The following is a 17,432-nucleotide window of genomic DNA, read 5'->3' as shown; positions in this document are numbered from 1 at the left end:
TGTAGTAGCTGTGCTCACGTGGCAGAAATGTCATATATTAATATTTGTTGAGAGTCTAAATCAATACATTTTCTATAAGAATCCTGTGTCACGTGAAAGAATCAGAGATTCAAATCTGTATTTTAAACCAAAAGGGAAAAGAAGTTTTATTGTGACATTCATAAACAATATAAAAAAACAACAAATAAACAAACAAAATAAAAATATGTGCTGTTCAGGCTCTAATGAAATACAGTTGTTGTTTTTTTATCCGAGGCCTTTACATTTCATGTGTCACATTGTTTTTGTTAACGAGAAAACAGCAGAAAACAGGAAAATCCAGCATTGGAAAAAAAAAAAAAAATTAATAAACCTCTATATAAACTTTTACACGTTTATATATCATGTGGAAAACACGATATTGTACAAGTGTCGATAAGATTGAATCCAGCAAACCAAATGCGTCTGGACAGGCAGACTTGAGGTTTATAAAAACTGACCTACCAACATGTTCCATTTAATAGAAAAACTCCACGTCTGTTTAACAGCATTTTACACGTGAACAAAGACAATAACGAGCATATTCAGTGAAACTCTGAGGAAAAACGTTCCCGTGATGACGTCGACCCTCCCGTAACATTAAACCCCCTCAAGAATAAATTAGAAGAAAACAAAAAAATGTACAAAAACAAACCCACAAAGGTGTGACAATTTATACAAAACGGCAAGAACCTTCTACAAAAGCTGCTATAAACAGCAAACTCCACTCTCAGCGCGCTCCTGTGCTGGAAGAACAAACGTTACACGTTTTAAACGTTGACCTGACGGCGACAACTCAAAACTAACTCGACACCTGTGATCATTGCGACGCGCGGATCTTCGGACGCGTCGATTTTTTGCTTGAACGCAAGGCACCGAATGATCAGAGAAACGGAAACGATGAACATAAACACAATCACAAACGTCTCTTTCAGTCTTTTCCCCCCAAATAACATCATGTAATGATTATCATAAGCACAATGACTATGTGTAGCTTCCACTATTTTGTTTTTTTAACATTTACCGTAGTTTCGTAATCCTGCTAAGAAGATATTGCGAGGATCTTAAAAGGTGCATATTATGTGTTTCTAGTTTAAAGGTCCAGTGTGTAGCACGGCTCGGCTCGGCTCTGTACAGGATAGTGTTTGGTACTTTTTTTGTTGTTTTAGAGTCAATACTAAAATGTGACGTCATCGACAGACTGCCGGCCACTGATTGGTCAGAGAGAGAGAGAGCGGACGTTCCACACAGGAATCAAACTTGTAATAAGAGTGAGGAAATATTAGGTGTATTTACTGTACTAGTTAACCAGTGGGTTTGAGGGCTAGAAGCACCTCGGACTGTTTTTGGTGTAATTACCCTGTGTTCCAGCAGAGGGTGCCGTGAGCAAAGCTTGACGTTGGATCCACTTTTAAACACATCGGGAAAAACAAGACGTGAAGTTTAGTTTGTGCTCAGAAAAACTTCTTCACCTCACGTTTTGCCGTGAAATATGGGAGGAAGCAGGAAATCGTAACCATCTTCCTGAACGGACGAAAGCATCCGAAAAGTAAAGTGTTACCTGGTCTAAAATAATCTGCTGAGTCACCTGTTAGCTTAGCTGTTAGCTCCATCTGACTACAGCAGAAGAGGAGGCTAAATAGATGGGATTAACCTCACATAACTTACCGTAAAATCATAATTAGTAATTAATAATGCTGTGAATGCTGTTTATCTTTAAAAGGAACAATATACTATTCTTTTAAACTTAATTTTTGGCCCTAACATGTTATCTTTTGCTTTTTTTGGTATTTTACTGTGTGTATTTGTCACTATTGGACGACTACTACAAATCCCGCGATCCCACGTGTAAAGACATTACACAGTTACATAAACATACTATAATGTTACACACTGGACCTTTAACACGACAAATAGACACGACACTTTATCGTAAACGCACACAGACACACACACGCCATATTGTATTCTGCGACATAGGTTGGTTTTTTTTAGATTCCGTCATGAAAAGGATGTTTGCTGATCGATTGTCTAACTGTGACTAAAACTGCTTATTGCATCATTTGTGTGTATCCTGTTTGTTGTTATTTTTTTACATGTAATATCGTTGGAGCGACATCGCTGTTGGACACACGTGTCCCACATATTTGTCTCTGTCCCGTGTAGTCCAGGAACATCACAGAGTGCAATTTTCTTTGCTCTATAAACAATTCATATTATATGAAATGATTTCTACATCCCGAGCAGTATTTACCTATTGGACACTAAGAATTAATTCTTTGAGCTAATTTCATTGCATGCAATTACACACTATGGAGTTGGGGCAGTTCCACAGAGGTTGGCAGGGGAGCCATTCATGTGTAGTTCCTGTAGTTTGCCAGCAGAGGTCGTTAAATGACGAATTGTGTGGACTCCTCACAGTCTCGGTCAATTTTAAAGGTGATATATGTGAGAAATGTATGATTATTAAGACATAGAAATGACCACGGTGTGTCACGAGAGAGCAGGGAAACGTGTTTAACTGAAATACTGGCTTCACTGATGGCAAAATAAATACATTTTCATTTGCAGGCGGTGAACTGTGTTTATGTTTTGGTTTTGAGCAGCTAAGTTGCTAAATGTTGGAAATACTGAACAATAAACCTAAAAAAGCCTTGGAAAAAAACGAGGGTCGTCGTAAAACCTGCTGTACATAGTTCACATATATCACCTTTAAAGCCAGTCGAAACCACGTGAGATTAAAGCATGTTCAGACTAAATGACCAACCTCATATCCAATAAAACAAAAAGGCAGAATTAAGACTTTGGTCTCTACAAAAAAAACATAACGAGAAGCTACAGGAATAAAAATAACGTCCTTAAGTACAAAGTCTGCGGAACAAGTGCATCCATCACTGGCTTATTTAACGAGCGTCGAGTCTGGGATATTGGATTAATTTTGATGCCGCTGTGCCGGGCTGTGTTTACATTAGGAAATATAATGATCCATAATGGAAAAAAGCACAGATTCTTCGGGCACCGTCTTCAGTTTCTGCCTCGTCACAGTGACGCAGCAGCAGCAGAAAGCAGCAGCAGCAGCAGAAAGCAGCAGCAGCAGCAGAAAGCAGCTGCAGCGTCTCTCTATGTAATCAATACCGTGTCGATTTTCCTTCAGGCAGATCTTATATTGTCTTTCACTGTGTAGTTAAGCACCAGCTTTTATCCTCTGGATCTTTGGTTATCAGTTACTAAGCTTGTGGTATGTTTTTTTTTCTGCGGTCCCTTGACGCTACACATAAACAAAATGATATATAACCGTATATGGACGCATATAACGTGGACTTAAACCTCCTTTACATCCTTGAGCCATGGAGCTGGAAAAGCTGTGAAATGAAGGAAGAAAGAAAAGAAAAAAGACGTTAGTCAGTGCGGAATCATTGCCATCTGAATTTTAAACAAATAGAAAAACTGTTTTTGATGATGATCTACGTTTGGCTGTGAAGATGGTGATAATGGTGATGATGATGATGGTGACGGATGAGAGCTTTACTAACGTGCACGGCTGGGTGACGTCAACAGAAATCCTTGTTGTGACCACGCATAAGGTTACTCGTCTTTGTGTACCCTTTAACATTGACTTATTTCTTCCATGTACGTTATGTGGTGGTGAGGGTGCGTACTTGACTGAGAATAGAGCGCGTAAACACAGACTGAGAAGGACATCTAATGCTACTGCTGCACCAAAAAAGGTCAGGGATATTTCATGTCACAGCAACCGGTAATGAGAGCCCTCAGAGCGACAGCACTCAATCAATATCTCCCTCTGTGTGTGTGTGTGTGTGTGTGCGTGCGGTATAGAAGCTGGAGCAGGTGAGTAGAAACGTGACGTTTTTATTTACTGGTCAATTAGGAGAAAATCACGTTGTAGGCCGTAGGAAAAAAGTGATTTATTAAACTGTAAAAACAGCTCAGTGCACTGCTGATACTGCTCTTTATTCTACTTTAGTCTAGGGCTGAAGAAGTCATTGTTTTCGTCTATACGACAGTCTTTGTTTCTCACAGAGCTGCACAAATATCACACAGTAATCGTTTTAAACAGGATTTTCCAATGAAAACGAGTACAAATAGAAGTTTTTTTGCGCCACCTAACGTCTGTCGCGCGTACATTTTCGGTTCGCAAAATTTCCCGCTCACAAATGCAAGAATACAACAACTCCTTGCATTTCAATAGTGATGTAAACATTGCCATTCCCTCTGATATCGCAAGTCATATCACAATTCCTGACACACTGAAATTCACTACAAATATGGTCTGATTCTGCAATAACACAAATAATTATGTGTCATATTTCATTTTGATTTAATATGTGGTGTATTTCACTAAATTCCATATAACAAATGATGGTGATTATCAATGAAATGGCCTTTAAAACCAGGAAAAATGACCTATATGACGATATCCAAAATCCATATCCAATCCATCTATACTGTCATGAATCACAGTATAGATAAAATATTGATATATTACCTTGTAGCCCTACTAAAAACTCACTGGAAGAGATAATCAGCTCTAAAATCAGTAAGTTATTGTTTTTAATGTTGATGTTAAAGATTTGAGGCAATTTTTATTTTGTCCAGATTCGGAGCTCAAAACTCAGATTCAGTGCCATGAAACAGAGTGCGGATTTCTGTCGACGTCACACACACACGTACAAAAAAAACAAAAAACACACACACACTAAAATCTAAGGTCGATCTACTGTACTTGCACATCTGTCGCACAGTTCCTCACCCATTCCCACCTCTCTGTGGAACAAAGAAACATGACTCCCTCATTCTCTAAGCCACTCATTTGGTGCGGTATCTCTCCCTCCCTCCTCCTCCTCCTCCTCCTCCTCCTTGCTGCTTCCTCCTCCTGCATCTCCGCCGGCTTCATTCAGCAAGAAGGGTGGAGGGGGGTGGGTTAGGGGAAACACAAAAGAAAAGAAAAAAAACAAACAAAGACACAAAAATGACAAAAAAATGAACAAGCTGATGAGTGTCAGTGAGTGGATCATGTGGAACTGAGAGCTAAATAGTGCGATATATATTATATACATCTATATATCCATGTGGAAAAAAAGAAAAAGAGAGGACATGGACATCATAGTGTTAGAGGAAGAGAGGGGAAGAGACAGATCGATGGTAGAAGGGAAGAGAGGGAGCTCTGTGAACGATGGAGTGAGTGAGTGAGTGAGTGCGTCTGCGAATGACATTTGGAGGTGAGTGACATTTGGAGCTTTCAGAGGAGAGAGCGCACGATCAAAGCATCACTCGCATCCACTTCAGTAAGAGGAGGTGAGGGACCCCCCCCTCTTCACACACACACACACACACACACACACACACACAAAGAAAGAAAGAAAGAAAGAAAGAGAGAGAGAGGAAAAGACCACACGAGAACACACAAAGCCTCACAGCTTGTTTCCTGGGGCAAGTCTTTGAACGTGTGCGCGCGTGTTTGTGTTTGTGAGAAAAGAGAGAGTTGTACCTTTGTTTTGTGACTCTGCTCTTGAACTAGCCCAGACCCGGGCGTGTGGAGCTCCTTGGAGACGACGCACAGAAACTCAGCCTGGTCCTCCGTCCCGTAGCTGTAGGACGAGCCGATGTTGACCATCTACAGAGAAGAGAGAGAGAGAGATGCAGAGAAAGACACAGTCAGTGTCGGGAAGATATAAAGAGATTACAGCAAGAGAGACAGAGCGAGAGCGGACGTCCCCCGTACTACAGCAAGGAAGGGATTTGAGGAGGGGTTCATGCGTGGAGGGAGAGAAAGCACCCTGCAGTCACCAAACTCCAGAGGCATTAACTGTGCTTGTGGGAAACAGTGAAGCTTCTACGTGAAAATTGTGTGCAGATCACAGCTGTGCGGCATGCAGAGAGGAGCCCGGTGCCAGAGCGGTGGGTGAGAGGAGGGGAGGGAGGAGGAGGAGGAGGAGGAGGGCGGTGTTTATGTGTGACATCTGGGCTACAGTGTGGTTAAAACGACTGTCACTACTGAATTATAACGTCTCTCTCTCTCCACTAGTAAAATAAGAGTACAGACGTTTTGAAGTGTGGCTGTGCTCGGTCCTGACAGAGAGCACTGTGTGTGTGTGTGTGTGAGATCCAGCCTGACAACATGGCATTACACTGGCTCTCAGTGAAAACATGGCATTATCATTATGTTAACAACACTGTACAGCAGTGGCGGCTGCTGTGGTCTTTGAAACGGGGGGGTGAGCTCATTTCAGGCCCAGTTATTTATACATAACTTCTGCAACAACAGAGAAATTATGTAGAACTAGAAAGTTTTTATTTACCGCGAATATGTACAAAAACAAATAACACACGACTATCTGTCTGCAGACGTCCCCTCGCAGAATCCACGCATGACTAAGGCCCTTAATTTAGATTTAAGTGACACAAAATGGCGTTTCAATTGGGTCCTTGAAGCTTACAGGTACTCGCTAGATCAAAAACATGAAACGGAAAACTCTAGTTTAGTGTGAAAGTCCGAATGTTATGTGGAAGTGCAAACAGCAAAGGCTCAGATCAGGACCAAAGGGATCGGGCCAAAGGGGGTCAAGAATGAAGGGTCAGCAGCAGCGAGTCCAACCCACAGTCCAGAGCAGTCCGGTGCGGGGCTTTCTGCAGGCGCGCACGCTGACCTGCTCAAACTTCCAGCCGTCTGACATCGTGGAGACCATCTGGGTCAGCTCCTCCTCCTGGCACTGCAACACCCGGTAGACATGTTTGGGCGGCACCTGCTGATGAGAGAGAGAGGGGGGGGGTGGAGAGGAAGAGGTGGTGGTGAAATAATAATAATTGCTTTTTAACAGTCATTAGAAATACTATATGACATCTATGTGGATTTATATATGAATTAAATCGTTGTGCTCCAGCTTACAGCTGTGAATACTCTTTGAACACACTATAGTTTAAAAAAGTGTTGTTTTAGACCGTATTTACACCGTTTTTCTACAAACTGCAAATCGCGAATAAGGATAAGGTCACTAAAACATTGTTGAGAAACGTTACATAAATAAATAAATGTGGCCTCAGTGTAGTGAGCTCAGGGGTTAATGAAATCCAGGTCATCACACCCAGAAAGCCCAAACATGTCAAGCACTCAGCGACCAGTGAACCTTTAAAAAAAAGAAAAACGAAGAAGAAGCTGCAAACAACAGTATATTTAACATGACGACATGCAGCAAACAGAAAGGAGAAAATAACAACAATAATAATATATGAGATCGTGGGCCGAGTGAAGAACCAACACTTCTATTTTCAAAGAACAATAGTGGCGCGTGGGTGAGTGCGTTTGAGAGGGCGGAGGGAGCCAGGTCTCCACAGAGAAGCACACAAGTGTGAAATCACTGACAAAAAGGAAGAAAATGAACCAAGGGGATTGCACTCACACGCGCCATTATCATGCTGTGTGCTCGTAAACGGACACATTTACGTAATACCACATTAATCCTTACATATGATTCCTATTTCGTGTCCAAAATGTCATGATTTAAAACACTCTGTTGTATCCATACCTGCGTGGCCTTGGAGTCTCTCTCCACGATCCTCTCCTTGATCAGTTTGATGAGCGGCGTAATGTTGTAAAACTCCGCCTCCTCCAGCACGCCTAACAACAAACAAGTGGAGGACATATTCTTTCGTATGATGTTTTTAACCCTTAGTGCTCATGGCACGGATCTGTGCCGCAGGCGCACCCTGGGTAAACTGCCGTGGGAATAATACACAACTCCTTACATGGGCATCCTGGTGGTGTGTGTTTATAGGTCACACCTTCGGCTTTTAAAAATATGTTGATGAGTCGCGATAATTGTGCAGAGGTCACAGAATAGACCGTTTTTCTTTTGTTTTTGTTCAAGCCAAGCAAACTTTTGGACTGTTGACGTATTTCCAAATTTCACAAATTCAATCAGATTCCAAAAAGGTTTAAGTGCTTTTTTGCTCGAGTGTGTTTATATAGTTGAAAACAATATAAAAGTTTCATCAGATTGCCTACAGGTGGTGCTGAAAGAAGAATATATATATAATATATAATATATAATATATATACACTCTATATTGCACATATATGCTTATAGCCTCCGTATATACTCTCTTTATAAGTGAAAAGTTAAGAGTTAATGTGTACGAGACCTTCTTCCGCCAGCTCCTTGTTGTAGACCAGTTTTCCATGCCGCAAGTAGTTGAGGATGGGGCCGAAGTAGGTGGGGTCTCTGTCAATCACATAGGCGCCCGTTTCATCCTGTTACAGAGGAGGAATCACACACACACACACACATTGTCCATTATAGCATCACCATAACAGTCACTGCATGTATTCAGATTTCTGACGTAAGCCTCTTTGTGTTTTTATGGCAATAAAAGAGAAATAACAGTGTGTTTGTCAAGTTCCCCAAGCAATGTCGAGCCTTGTTGTGATTGTTTTTTTCTATTTTTATACATAAAAGTTCACTGGCTTGAGAGAGAGGGAAAAAAAACATCCTGGTTGGCTATTTTCATCTTAAGTATGCAGCTTTGGCTGCCCACACTGGACGCACGCCAGCCAGATACACTTGCTTATGACTTCCCCTTCAAAATAAAAGTCCCAGAGAGAACAGATGACGTCATGTTTTACATTTCTTTTGACAAATAAAAATACATGTAGAACGTGAAAATGACTAAATTAAACAATATGATGTGATAACTGGTAGTTCACTGTTAAGATTTTGTCAGTTAACCGTTTCCTGCTTTTCTTTTAAACATTGTTGTTGGTTTTAAATGCAATGCTGCCATTTTACTCGTCCCTTGAGTTCTTCCTGCTGTGACAGTTTTTGAGTACTGTGCAAAAGGGCACAAAAAGCTTTGTTGTTCCTATGTCTGTCAAACTCTGTGATCGCTGACATTTGGAGTGGAATGATGTGACAAAAAGTTCTATAAAACTTATAAGCAAACTATCAATGAGTCTGTGTGTGTGATGCTCAAGCATAGAGTAAAATACCCTTTTTTTTTATATGTGTAACAGTAGATCTCACTGACTAAATACTTGACATTTTAACCCGTAGAGGCTGATTTTTAATCTGAAAAATGTGTTATTATAGCATCATTATAGCGTTGCAGAAACAACAAATCTAACGGTAGCCTAAGACTTTTACACAGTACTGTACGTCCACAGCTTCTGTCCCCACCTCCAGGCTACTTCAGCTGTTATGTCACGACTATTATCCTCCAACATACTGTACGCACACGCACAAATAAACAGACTCTGCTCTTCCTCGTGATGACCGCTGTAGGCAAACTTTTCTAGACCCCAGTTCACAAAAGAACAGCTGCTGCTGAAGAAGAAATCCATATAAACACATACACAGTCTTCACATGCAGAGTTTCAAGCACAGGGATGTGTGCATCACTGTATGAAAGGGGAACATGGGTCGCGTTAACCTATTATATGTCAATAACACACAGCTCAGTGGGTTGTAAAAGAAACGTATACAGGCGGAGCATTCGCAATTTGGCCAACGCCATGTTGACGGTCAGCTGACTCGTGTTCATAGACTAGAGATGGGATTCGGTATCGGTCAGGGGCCGTCCACACGGAAACAGGTTGAGGTGAATATTAGGTTTTGGCGTTTTAGGGGAATTGAAACTGTATTTTTCAAAAAGAAACCAACTACTGTCAATGAAAAGTCCATTCTAAATGACTTCTTTCTTGCAACCAGCAGAGTTGCTCACTAATGGCTATTCAATATGCTGTCACTTCCTGGTAGGCTTCAGGAGAAACCTGAGAAAACAAGTCCATATAAATGCTTTATGGAATACACATTTGTTTTTTAATGACAGATGGTGTAATGTCAGCCCATCGTTGTCCCTGGCGGTCATTTCTGACTCTCTTTGCATTCTGAAGAGGCGTCCACAGTGTGAGACGTGAATTGACTACAGTAATGAAGACACTAACAAACATGAGTGGACTGGTTCTGACTATAAAGCACTGCGAGGAGAGGACACAGAGACTGGCGGAGGACAAATATGATGACTTATCGCCAAAAAAAAACACACACTCCTGACCTGTTAGAAATGAAGGTCAGGGAAACTTGCACACACACACTACACATAAAGACGCATGAAGAGACAGTGGGACACAGACAGAGAATGAGGATGCATGGAATACTGCTGTGTGTGTGTGTGTGTGCGTGACAAGGAAATACACAGAGGCTAGAGGGATAGAACGGAGGGACAGGATGTGAAAATCAAGAGGCAGCTTGTATAGAAAGCGCTGTGTGTGCGTGTGTGTGTGTCAGCATTGAAAAATCACAGTGATTAGTCCATAGAAGGGCTGTGACTGTAGACACACACACACACACACACACACACACACACACACACACAGATAGAGCTGCCGGTGGAAGAGAGCTGTGCCTCATCGACGTGACTTGACTTGACAGTGCGGGCATGACGATGCTAAGGAAGAGCTTCCTAAATGTGTCACGGCCATGTTGTCTCTCTCACCAACACACACACACACACACAGTTAGCAGTTATTCACAGTGACAGACCTATTTGCAGCTTCAGAACATTAACTTTAAAGCTGCAGTGTGAAACTTTGGGGTGGATTTTATTGTTATTATTCTGCCAGCATTTGTCTCCATTTGGAGGGATGAGTAAACTTTGTTTGTATGCGGTGACTTTATCTGAAAGCGAGGGAGCGTTTGTGTGTATACATTGGGGGGTGTGGGGGTAAGAAGTGTTTACCCATCAAACCGCTGAACAAGCAGGGGGTTTCTTGAGCAGTAGAATTCACCTCTGTTTGGATCAACATTCATCTGTCAGTCCAGGGCGGTCTTATCGCGTGTTTCCACCGAGTGGAACGGTCTAGCTTTTTTGTGTTTCAATTAGGAATATTATTAAAATGAGCGGCCCCTACCATTCCATTTTTCAGTACCTTTCCCTTGGGGTAGAGGAGTAATGGTACGGTACGGGTATGGGTGGAGCTAGACCCACGACAGTCAGCTGATTGGGCAATGGAAAAGCATCACTCCCTTGCGACCGGTGTTTCTTCAACGGCCGCAGTCTATTCTCTATATTCTCTAAGATAATTAGGGCACAGCACACAACCCACCTACCTAAGTAAAGGTACCGTTCTCAGTCGAAACGTGAGGTTATGACCGTTCCAAACCTTACCATGATGGAAACACAGCTTTATTCTTAGTGAAAAGTTCTTGCTACTTATAAAATGGCTTTTCGTTCCTGTCTTAAAATACTAGAACAAATACTTATGGAGTTGTAGTTCTATAAAGGGTAAGAAAGTTTTTGCCTTTTTTGTGAAAGGCAGCTGTTGTAAAACTACACACTTAAAGTCTGACACACTGTTGCCTTGTGTGTGATGAATGCACGTGAACAAACTAGTAGTTTATAAAAGAATAACATATATGGGGTAATGCGGCGACTTCCTGACACAGATGCACCCATTGTTATGTAGATGCTGAAATTATTGTTCATGTTATTCTGAGCTGAGAGAAAACTCTGAACGCAAGTGTGATTTTCTAATTGGAGATCATTCTGGACAGCACAGATGGTCTGGCTGAACCAATGACAGCGTTGGTGACATTTTTTGATGTGGGAGGCGTCGAGCCGCCCTGCACTGAGAAACACATTTGATATCATGTGCCTTAAACTCTACCTCTGTGATTTAAAAAGCTTTGTGTTAACAGAAATGAACAGAAAAACCTCTGAAGTTCTCAGTTCATTGTCTTGTTGTTCATTGCCTCATAGAGGCGTCTGAAAGTTTCCTAATGGAAACAAAAAGGCAAGTCCACACAACACTGTGCTATTTAATCAAATATAAAAATCGTGGTGCCTGCCAATACCTCATATTAAAACACAGATACCGACAGTGAGTTCAGGCATGTCGGTGGAATTCAGGCTGACTTTTAAGATTTAAAAGTAAAATCCCTCTGGTTTTAATATGAAACAATAAGTCACAGTCACATGGTTATATACAAACAGCTGCTGACCAAATGTTATCTGGGTATCGAAGCTGAATTTCAGCTACGTTATGTAATTGGCTCGGGATGGCACAAGGATCGCTTGGGCAGAATGAACAGCGGGGGCAGCAGAGGTGCCGCTAATCTCATTATAACAGTCAAACACAGTGTAAATATGTGTGTTACTGGGGGGTTAATTTCAAAAAACAGCCCAGAACCCCTGAGCAGAGACGCACCAACGTCATTAAGGAGGCAACCGAAATGATCTTGGATTCAAGAAAATAAAAGCCTTTAATATTTCGCGGATATTCATAGTTATAATAATCATATCAAGAGGAAACGCGTGCCAACATGTTTCAGCCATCAAAGCCTTCCTTGATGTCCTGGCATTATGGTTTTTACTAGGGACATTTTGGTGCATGTGCAGAACGCCAAGTCTGACTCCAGTCTGACTAAGCGTATACATGCAGGAGTAATTGGACTATGCTTTATCGCATTATCCAGCTACGTTAGTCGGGCTAGTATTAGCTCGATTTTAGTCGGACTAATGTGTTTACATGACATTAATAAAACTGAATTGTTGTCTTAGTCCGACTAGAATTGGACTTTTAACATGCATGTAAACAAACTGTATACTTTGACCGGTCAAAAGTTAGGACAGGATTTGTGCAGGATGTTAGATTTAGCTCCATGTGTTCTTTCTTGAATGTGTCTATTCTTTTTTTGCTTCCCATCATTTTAGCAGAGGTGATCTTTGCTTCAAGTGAAGACGCTGTGAAACTGATCTGTAGAGTTTGGGAGCATAATGTCATACAGATTAGTCATTCTGGGGGCCATTGTTGCCGTGCAGGTACTGTAGAATCTGCAATGCTGCGATGTCCACAGATAGCTCATGAAATCATATAGTTCAGCTTCAGCCACCTGTATTGACTGGTGCCACTATAGAGGACAGATAAAACGTCAGTGTGCTCCGTTTACAAACGACGGATCTTTTCTCCTGTGTGATCAGAAATATAATTTCTACTAGTACAAAAAAAAAACACTACGACCTCTGCAGTGAAAAGCCACTCTCTTTCACTCTCAGGTCAAAAGACTCAGCAGTAGACAAACAAAAGCATAACATGACACCCCGCTGAATTCTACCTGTGGGTGAATTTTGACAGTCTAGACTCTGACTCTGCACATTTCTCCAGTTTCACCCCATTCAGGCATCAATGTGATCATCAGAGAGTCTGAAAGGAGTGGTGTAAAAAGGCAAACCACAGTAACGAAACATGGTCATGGTGCTCACCAAAGATACAAAACATAAAAGGCACAAAAACTCCCTACGTTCACAAAGGCAAAGGAGGAACAGTACTGGATTTTCCTACAAACACAAGCCTCAATCTTCTCTCTCTCGACTTTGAAAACAGTCTCTGTAAATGACCTTGCTTTCATGGTAAAGACGCATTAACGATTCACTAAATGACATAAACGCCAGACAACATACGATACACGTCCCGAGGATCAATTGGCAAACCTCCATCTTTTTTTAAAGCTGTGTTAAGGTGTGTTTTCATTTAAATTCTGACTTCTGAAAGTCTCTGGAGATTTGGGACTTTGTGGTAACGTAAAGAAATAAAACATGCAGAAGACAAAAGCATGTGAGGACAGGACAGAGATGTAGTTGTGTGTGTGTGTGTGTTTTTTAACATGTGCGTGAGGCAGTGATTTGGTTTGTGACTGTGTGTCTTCAGGGGGAGCTGCTGCCAGGTCGCAGCTGAAGGTCACACGGGAGTTTTCTTTCCACAGGAGCCTCGCAGTGCGGCAGGGGAACAGTCATCACTACAGCATAGCAATTAAAAAAAACACAAAAACTCCCAAGTCAAATTTTGGAGGTTATTTCACTTCAGCGGAGGCCGTGTTGTTTTATCTACAGCATCTATGAGACACTGGGGGACAGTTTAAAGGTCCAGTGTGTAAAATTTATAGGCGTACAAGCTGCGTGTATAAAATGGTGTTTTTAATTATCCCAGAATGAGATTTCTATATTTAGATCAAGATGTAAGTCAGCTCAGAGGCCGCCATTTTGGACCACCATGTTCTCAAGTGACAAACTAACTCTGAGAAAAAGTCCTAAATTAATATTAAGTCACATTTTAAAGCATGAAACCAAAAAGTGTTTGGCCTTAAATGATATGACTATGATATTTTTGATATAAAAAAAAAAAATCGTTGCATTTCTCAAATAAAACAACCAAATAGTGATCTCTCCGGGGGCTTTAAGATACAGCACTCTACATCACTGTTCACATAATTACACTGATCTGTAAATAAACTGCGCACGAGCAGACGTGTATCTCATTTTCAAACAAAGAGCAGACACAGATGAGAGGTTTTTTCGGTGACTACATGTCGACTTACAGCAGAGTCCGGGCTGCAATAAGAAACCGACCCCCCCTCCACTCTCTCTGCCACACACACGCAGCATAATAGAAACCTGCATCATTCATGAGTCTCGCTCTCGCCAGCTCTTTATAGTGTGTAAGGTCTACATGTGACTGGAAGACACTGTACATATAATACATGCCTCGCTTTCTCTCCCTCTCTACATACATATATGTATACATATATATATATATATATATATATACTATATATACATATGATGCTAGCTGTACGGCAGCTCCTGAGTGTGCGCTGTTCCCTGCAAAAGACGAGGCACGTGTTCATGCATCTGACTCGGGTTGAATTCACGCACCACAAAATGATGCTCAGGCACACACACACACACACACACACACACGCGGAGTAAGAGGAGACATTACACATATGTACAGTACAGTTCAGTCAGTCATTGGACAATTCCATGCCTCTTCTGGGGCTGCAGCAGGTGTTCATTTCAGAATCACAATTGTCTTTCTTGGCCAAGTAATACAAGGAATTTGACTGTTTTTATCCACTTTTTATTAATGCCCGCTTAGTGAGAGAGTGCACTGTACAATAGCAGGTTTATGTATTGTTTTCAAATCAGAATTTGAAACAACCCTTTCTGCAAATCGCAAAGGACTGTGAACTGCAGCTCATACACGTTTGAAAGAATTATCTTCCAGTTCCTGTGCTTGCGCTCGCATGTATTGATGCTCCAACACATTTCCAATCTGTTACACGGTGACCAATACAACTGTTGAACCGAAAGCTTGACTAAAAATGTGTAAAATTAAGCAATGTTTATTGTTTAAGTTGCACAAGTTGCAGCTGGATATCCCTCCCACTTACCCTATGTAGCCTTCAGTTCACATCAGTCAGTGACACAATGTAGGATTTGCTCCCCCTGTGGTCAGTAAGCGGTATTGTTTGCTACAACTTTCGTAAAAAAAATATAGGGACCCATGATATTTTCAGCACAATATTGCATTTATTTATTTTTGCTCGATGGAGAAAATGTATGTCTGTATGAAAAATATTGTGTTCATTTCTGTCACGGTAACGTGCATTTGTTGACACGCCAACGATACCAATGAACCGGGTACGACAGCTTGTGTTATAGCATTTTCTACAAACACACGTTATTTTATTTTTCAATATATTAAGAGACGGAAAACTAAACCTGAAAAAGAACAATTGTGCTTTGTGTTTGCGTTTTGTGTAGCTTGCATTTTTAACCCAGCTTATATAAACCTATTGCTCATTGTATGCATATTGTTTGAATCATTTATGGAAGAGATGTACGAGAGGAGGTGAGATGACTTCAGTAGCACGGCCTGGATGGTGTTGTTCACCCTTTTCTAAGTTCTCGTACCATACCATGTAGAGTTGATTTGAATTTTAGCTTTCATTTCTGCCAAATGAACGTAATGCCATAGCAGATTAAAGTTTACACTACATACTATCACTGCTCAGATTCTGATGGATATTTCTGATTTTCTGTCACCAATTCTCAAATGGAACTTTACCACATGCAGCCAAATCCTTTAACCCTGGCATTCCCAGGAGACTGGATCCAAGATTGGATTGTGACCCACAAGAGATGTCTTTTGGGTTGCTAAAACAATTGCTTATTTTTTTCCACTCTTTTCATCAGAATTATCATTTCAAACATGCCCCAAAATTAAGTTGTAATTAAGTTATCACACATGTAGGGCTAGGAAATATCTTATTATATGTGAACATTAGGTGCTACACAAATGATAGTCAATCAAAATGTTGTATCATGCACTTATTTGCTATTGAAAATGATTAATTATGATGTAATGGGATCAAAGAAAAATACATAATATCACATAATGTGGGGGGGTACAATGTGATCCAGTGAAGGAATGTTGTAGAGATGTTATTGTGGTGTAGCTACCACACACACACACACACACACACACACACAGACTGGTCAGTTCAAAATGTCTTTCAGGCCAGGTCAATAACAGCCATATTTAAGGGCTAATGTGCCCTTATTAAAAACTGACTGGCTAAAACTATCAAAATAAAATGTTGCACGCTAATGTGAAAGTGTAACACAGTTAAAGAAAAGCCATAAATTGATGTTGCCACTAAAACGAAGTGTGTTTTTTTTATTGTTTTAACCCGGGATTGACGTGGACTCACGGTGTCTGAGTGCAGGTCCTGCTGCTGGCACAGCCGGTACAGGAACGAAGTTTGTTCTTTGAGCAGAGTCTGTCGCGTCGTGAGGAACACGGTGCCGCCGACGTTCAGCCGGACCCACTTCCCGTTGCTCCCGCTGCTCGGGTTGATGACTGAGCCGTTGCCGATGCTCTGTGACGCCGTCCCGGGCTCCGTGGTGTCGCTGCTGATGGTGGTGGTGGTGGTGGAGGTCGCGCTCTCTCCCGCCTCGCTGTCTTTGTTGTTATTATTGTTGTTATTGTTGCTGTTGCTGTTACTGTGGTGATGGCAGTCGGGTTGCGTCGACAACTGCGGAGCGTCGTCCGCCGGTTCCAGCTGGTCCTCCGCCGTCGTTGCCATTTGGGAAGAAGCCGCGATACACGAAGTGAAAACGGCTGAGGGAGTCCGCCTGTGTCCGCTGATCGCTCCGCTTTTTTCCCTCCGTGACCAAACGAACAAGCTCCGCCCACCACCCCGCGCGCACACACACGCACGCACAGATCAGTCGCAACAAGCTACATAAAATGAGACATTACACATCCGGAAAAAGCCTTCAAAATAAAAGTGCTTCGTACTCACAGCCGTGTAACCTCTCAATATTAAACATTCAGGATAATTTATTTATATATCTATTATCTATTTTATAGCCTCTAAATAAGCTCTCTTTTGTATGTTAGGCCGCCATCTATGGAGGACGATAAATGACATAACAAATAAATAAAAGAAAAAAATAATGAAATAATAATGAATAATGAATAATGAATTACTGAAATAAATAATGGTATAAATAAATAAAATAATCAGTAAAAAAAATTACATTTATTCATCAATGTG

General features: G+C 41.4%; 1 protein-coding gene across 1 annotated transcript; it reads right to left on the bottom strand.

Annotated features, from left to right (window-relative positions):
* Window positions 1–765: 765 nt before the first annotated feature.
* On the bottom strand, window positions 766–17,038 carry kctd17 (potassium channel tetramerization domain containing 17). The gene is given in 8 exon segments (XM_044013831.1): window positions 766–3,380; window positions 4,790–4,895; window positions 4,898–4,927; window positions 5,528–5,653; window positions 6,687–6,782; window positions 7,563–7,654; window positions 8,179–8,287; window positions 16,584–17,038. Coding segments are annotated over 7 exon segments (894 nt in total). The 5' UTR covers window positions 16,959–17,038; the 3' UTR covers window positions 766–3,380; window positions 4,790–4,829.
* Window positions 17,039–17,432: the final 394 nt, after the last annotated feature.

Source organism: Solea senegalensis, linkage group LG18 (assembly GCF_019176455.1).
Source record: "Solea senegalensis isolate Sse05_10M linkage group LG18, IFAPA_SoseM_1, whole genome shotgun sequence".
In the NCBI taxonomy this organism is placed as follows: Eukaryota; Metazoa; Chordata; class Actinopteri; order Pleuronectiformes; family Soleidae; genus Solea; species Solea senegalensis.
Note: the sequence above shows the minus strand (reverse complement) of the source record. Positions and strands in the feature narration are given on the sequence as shown.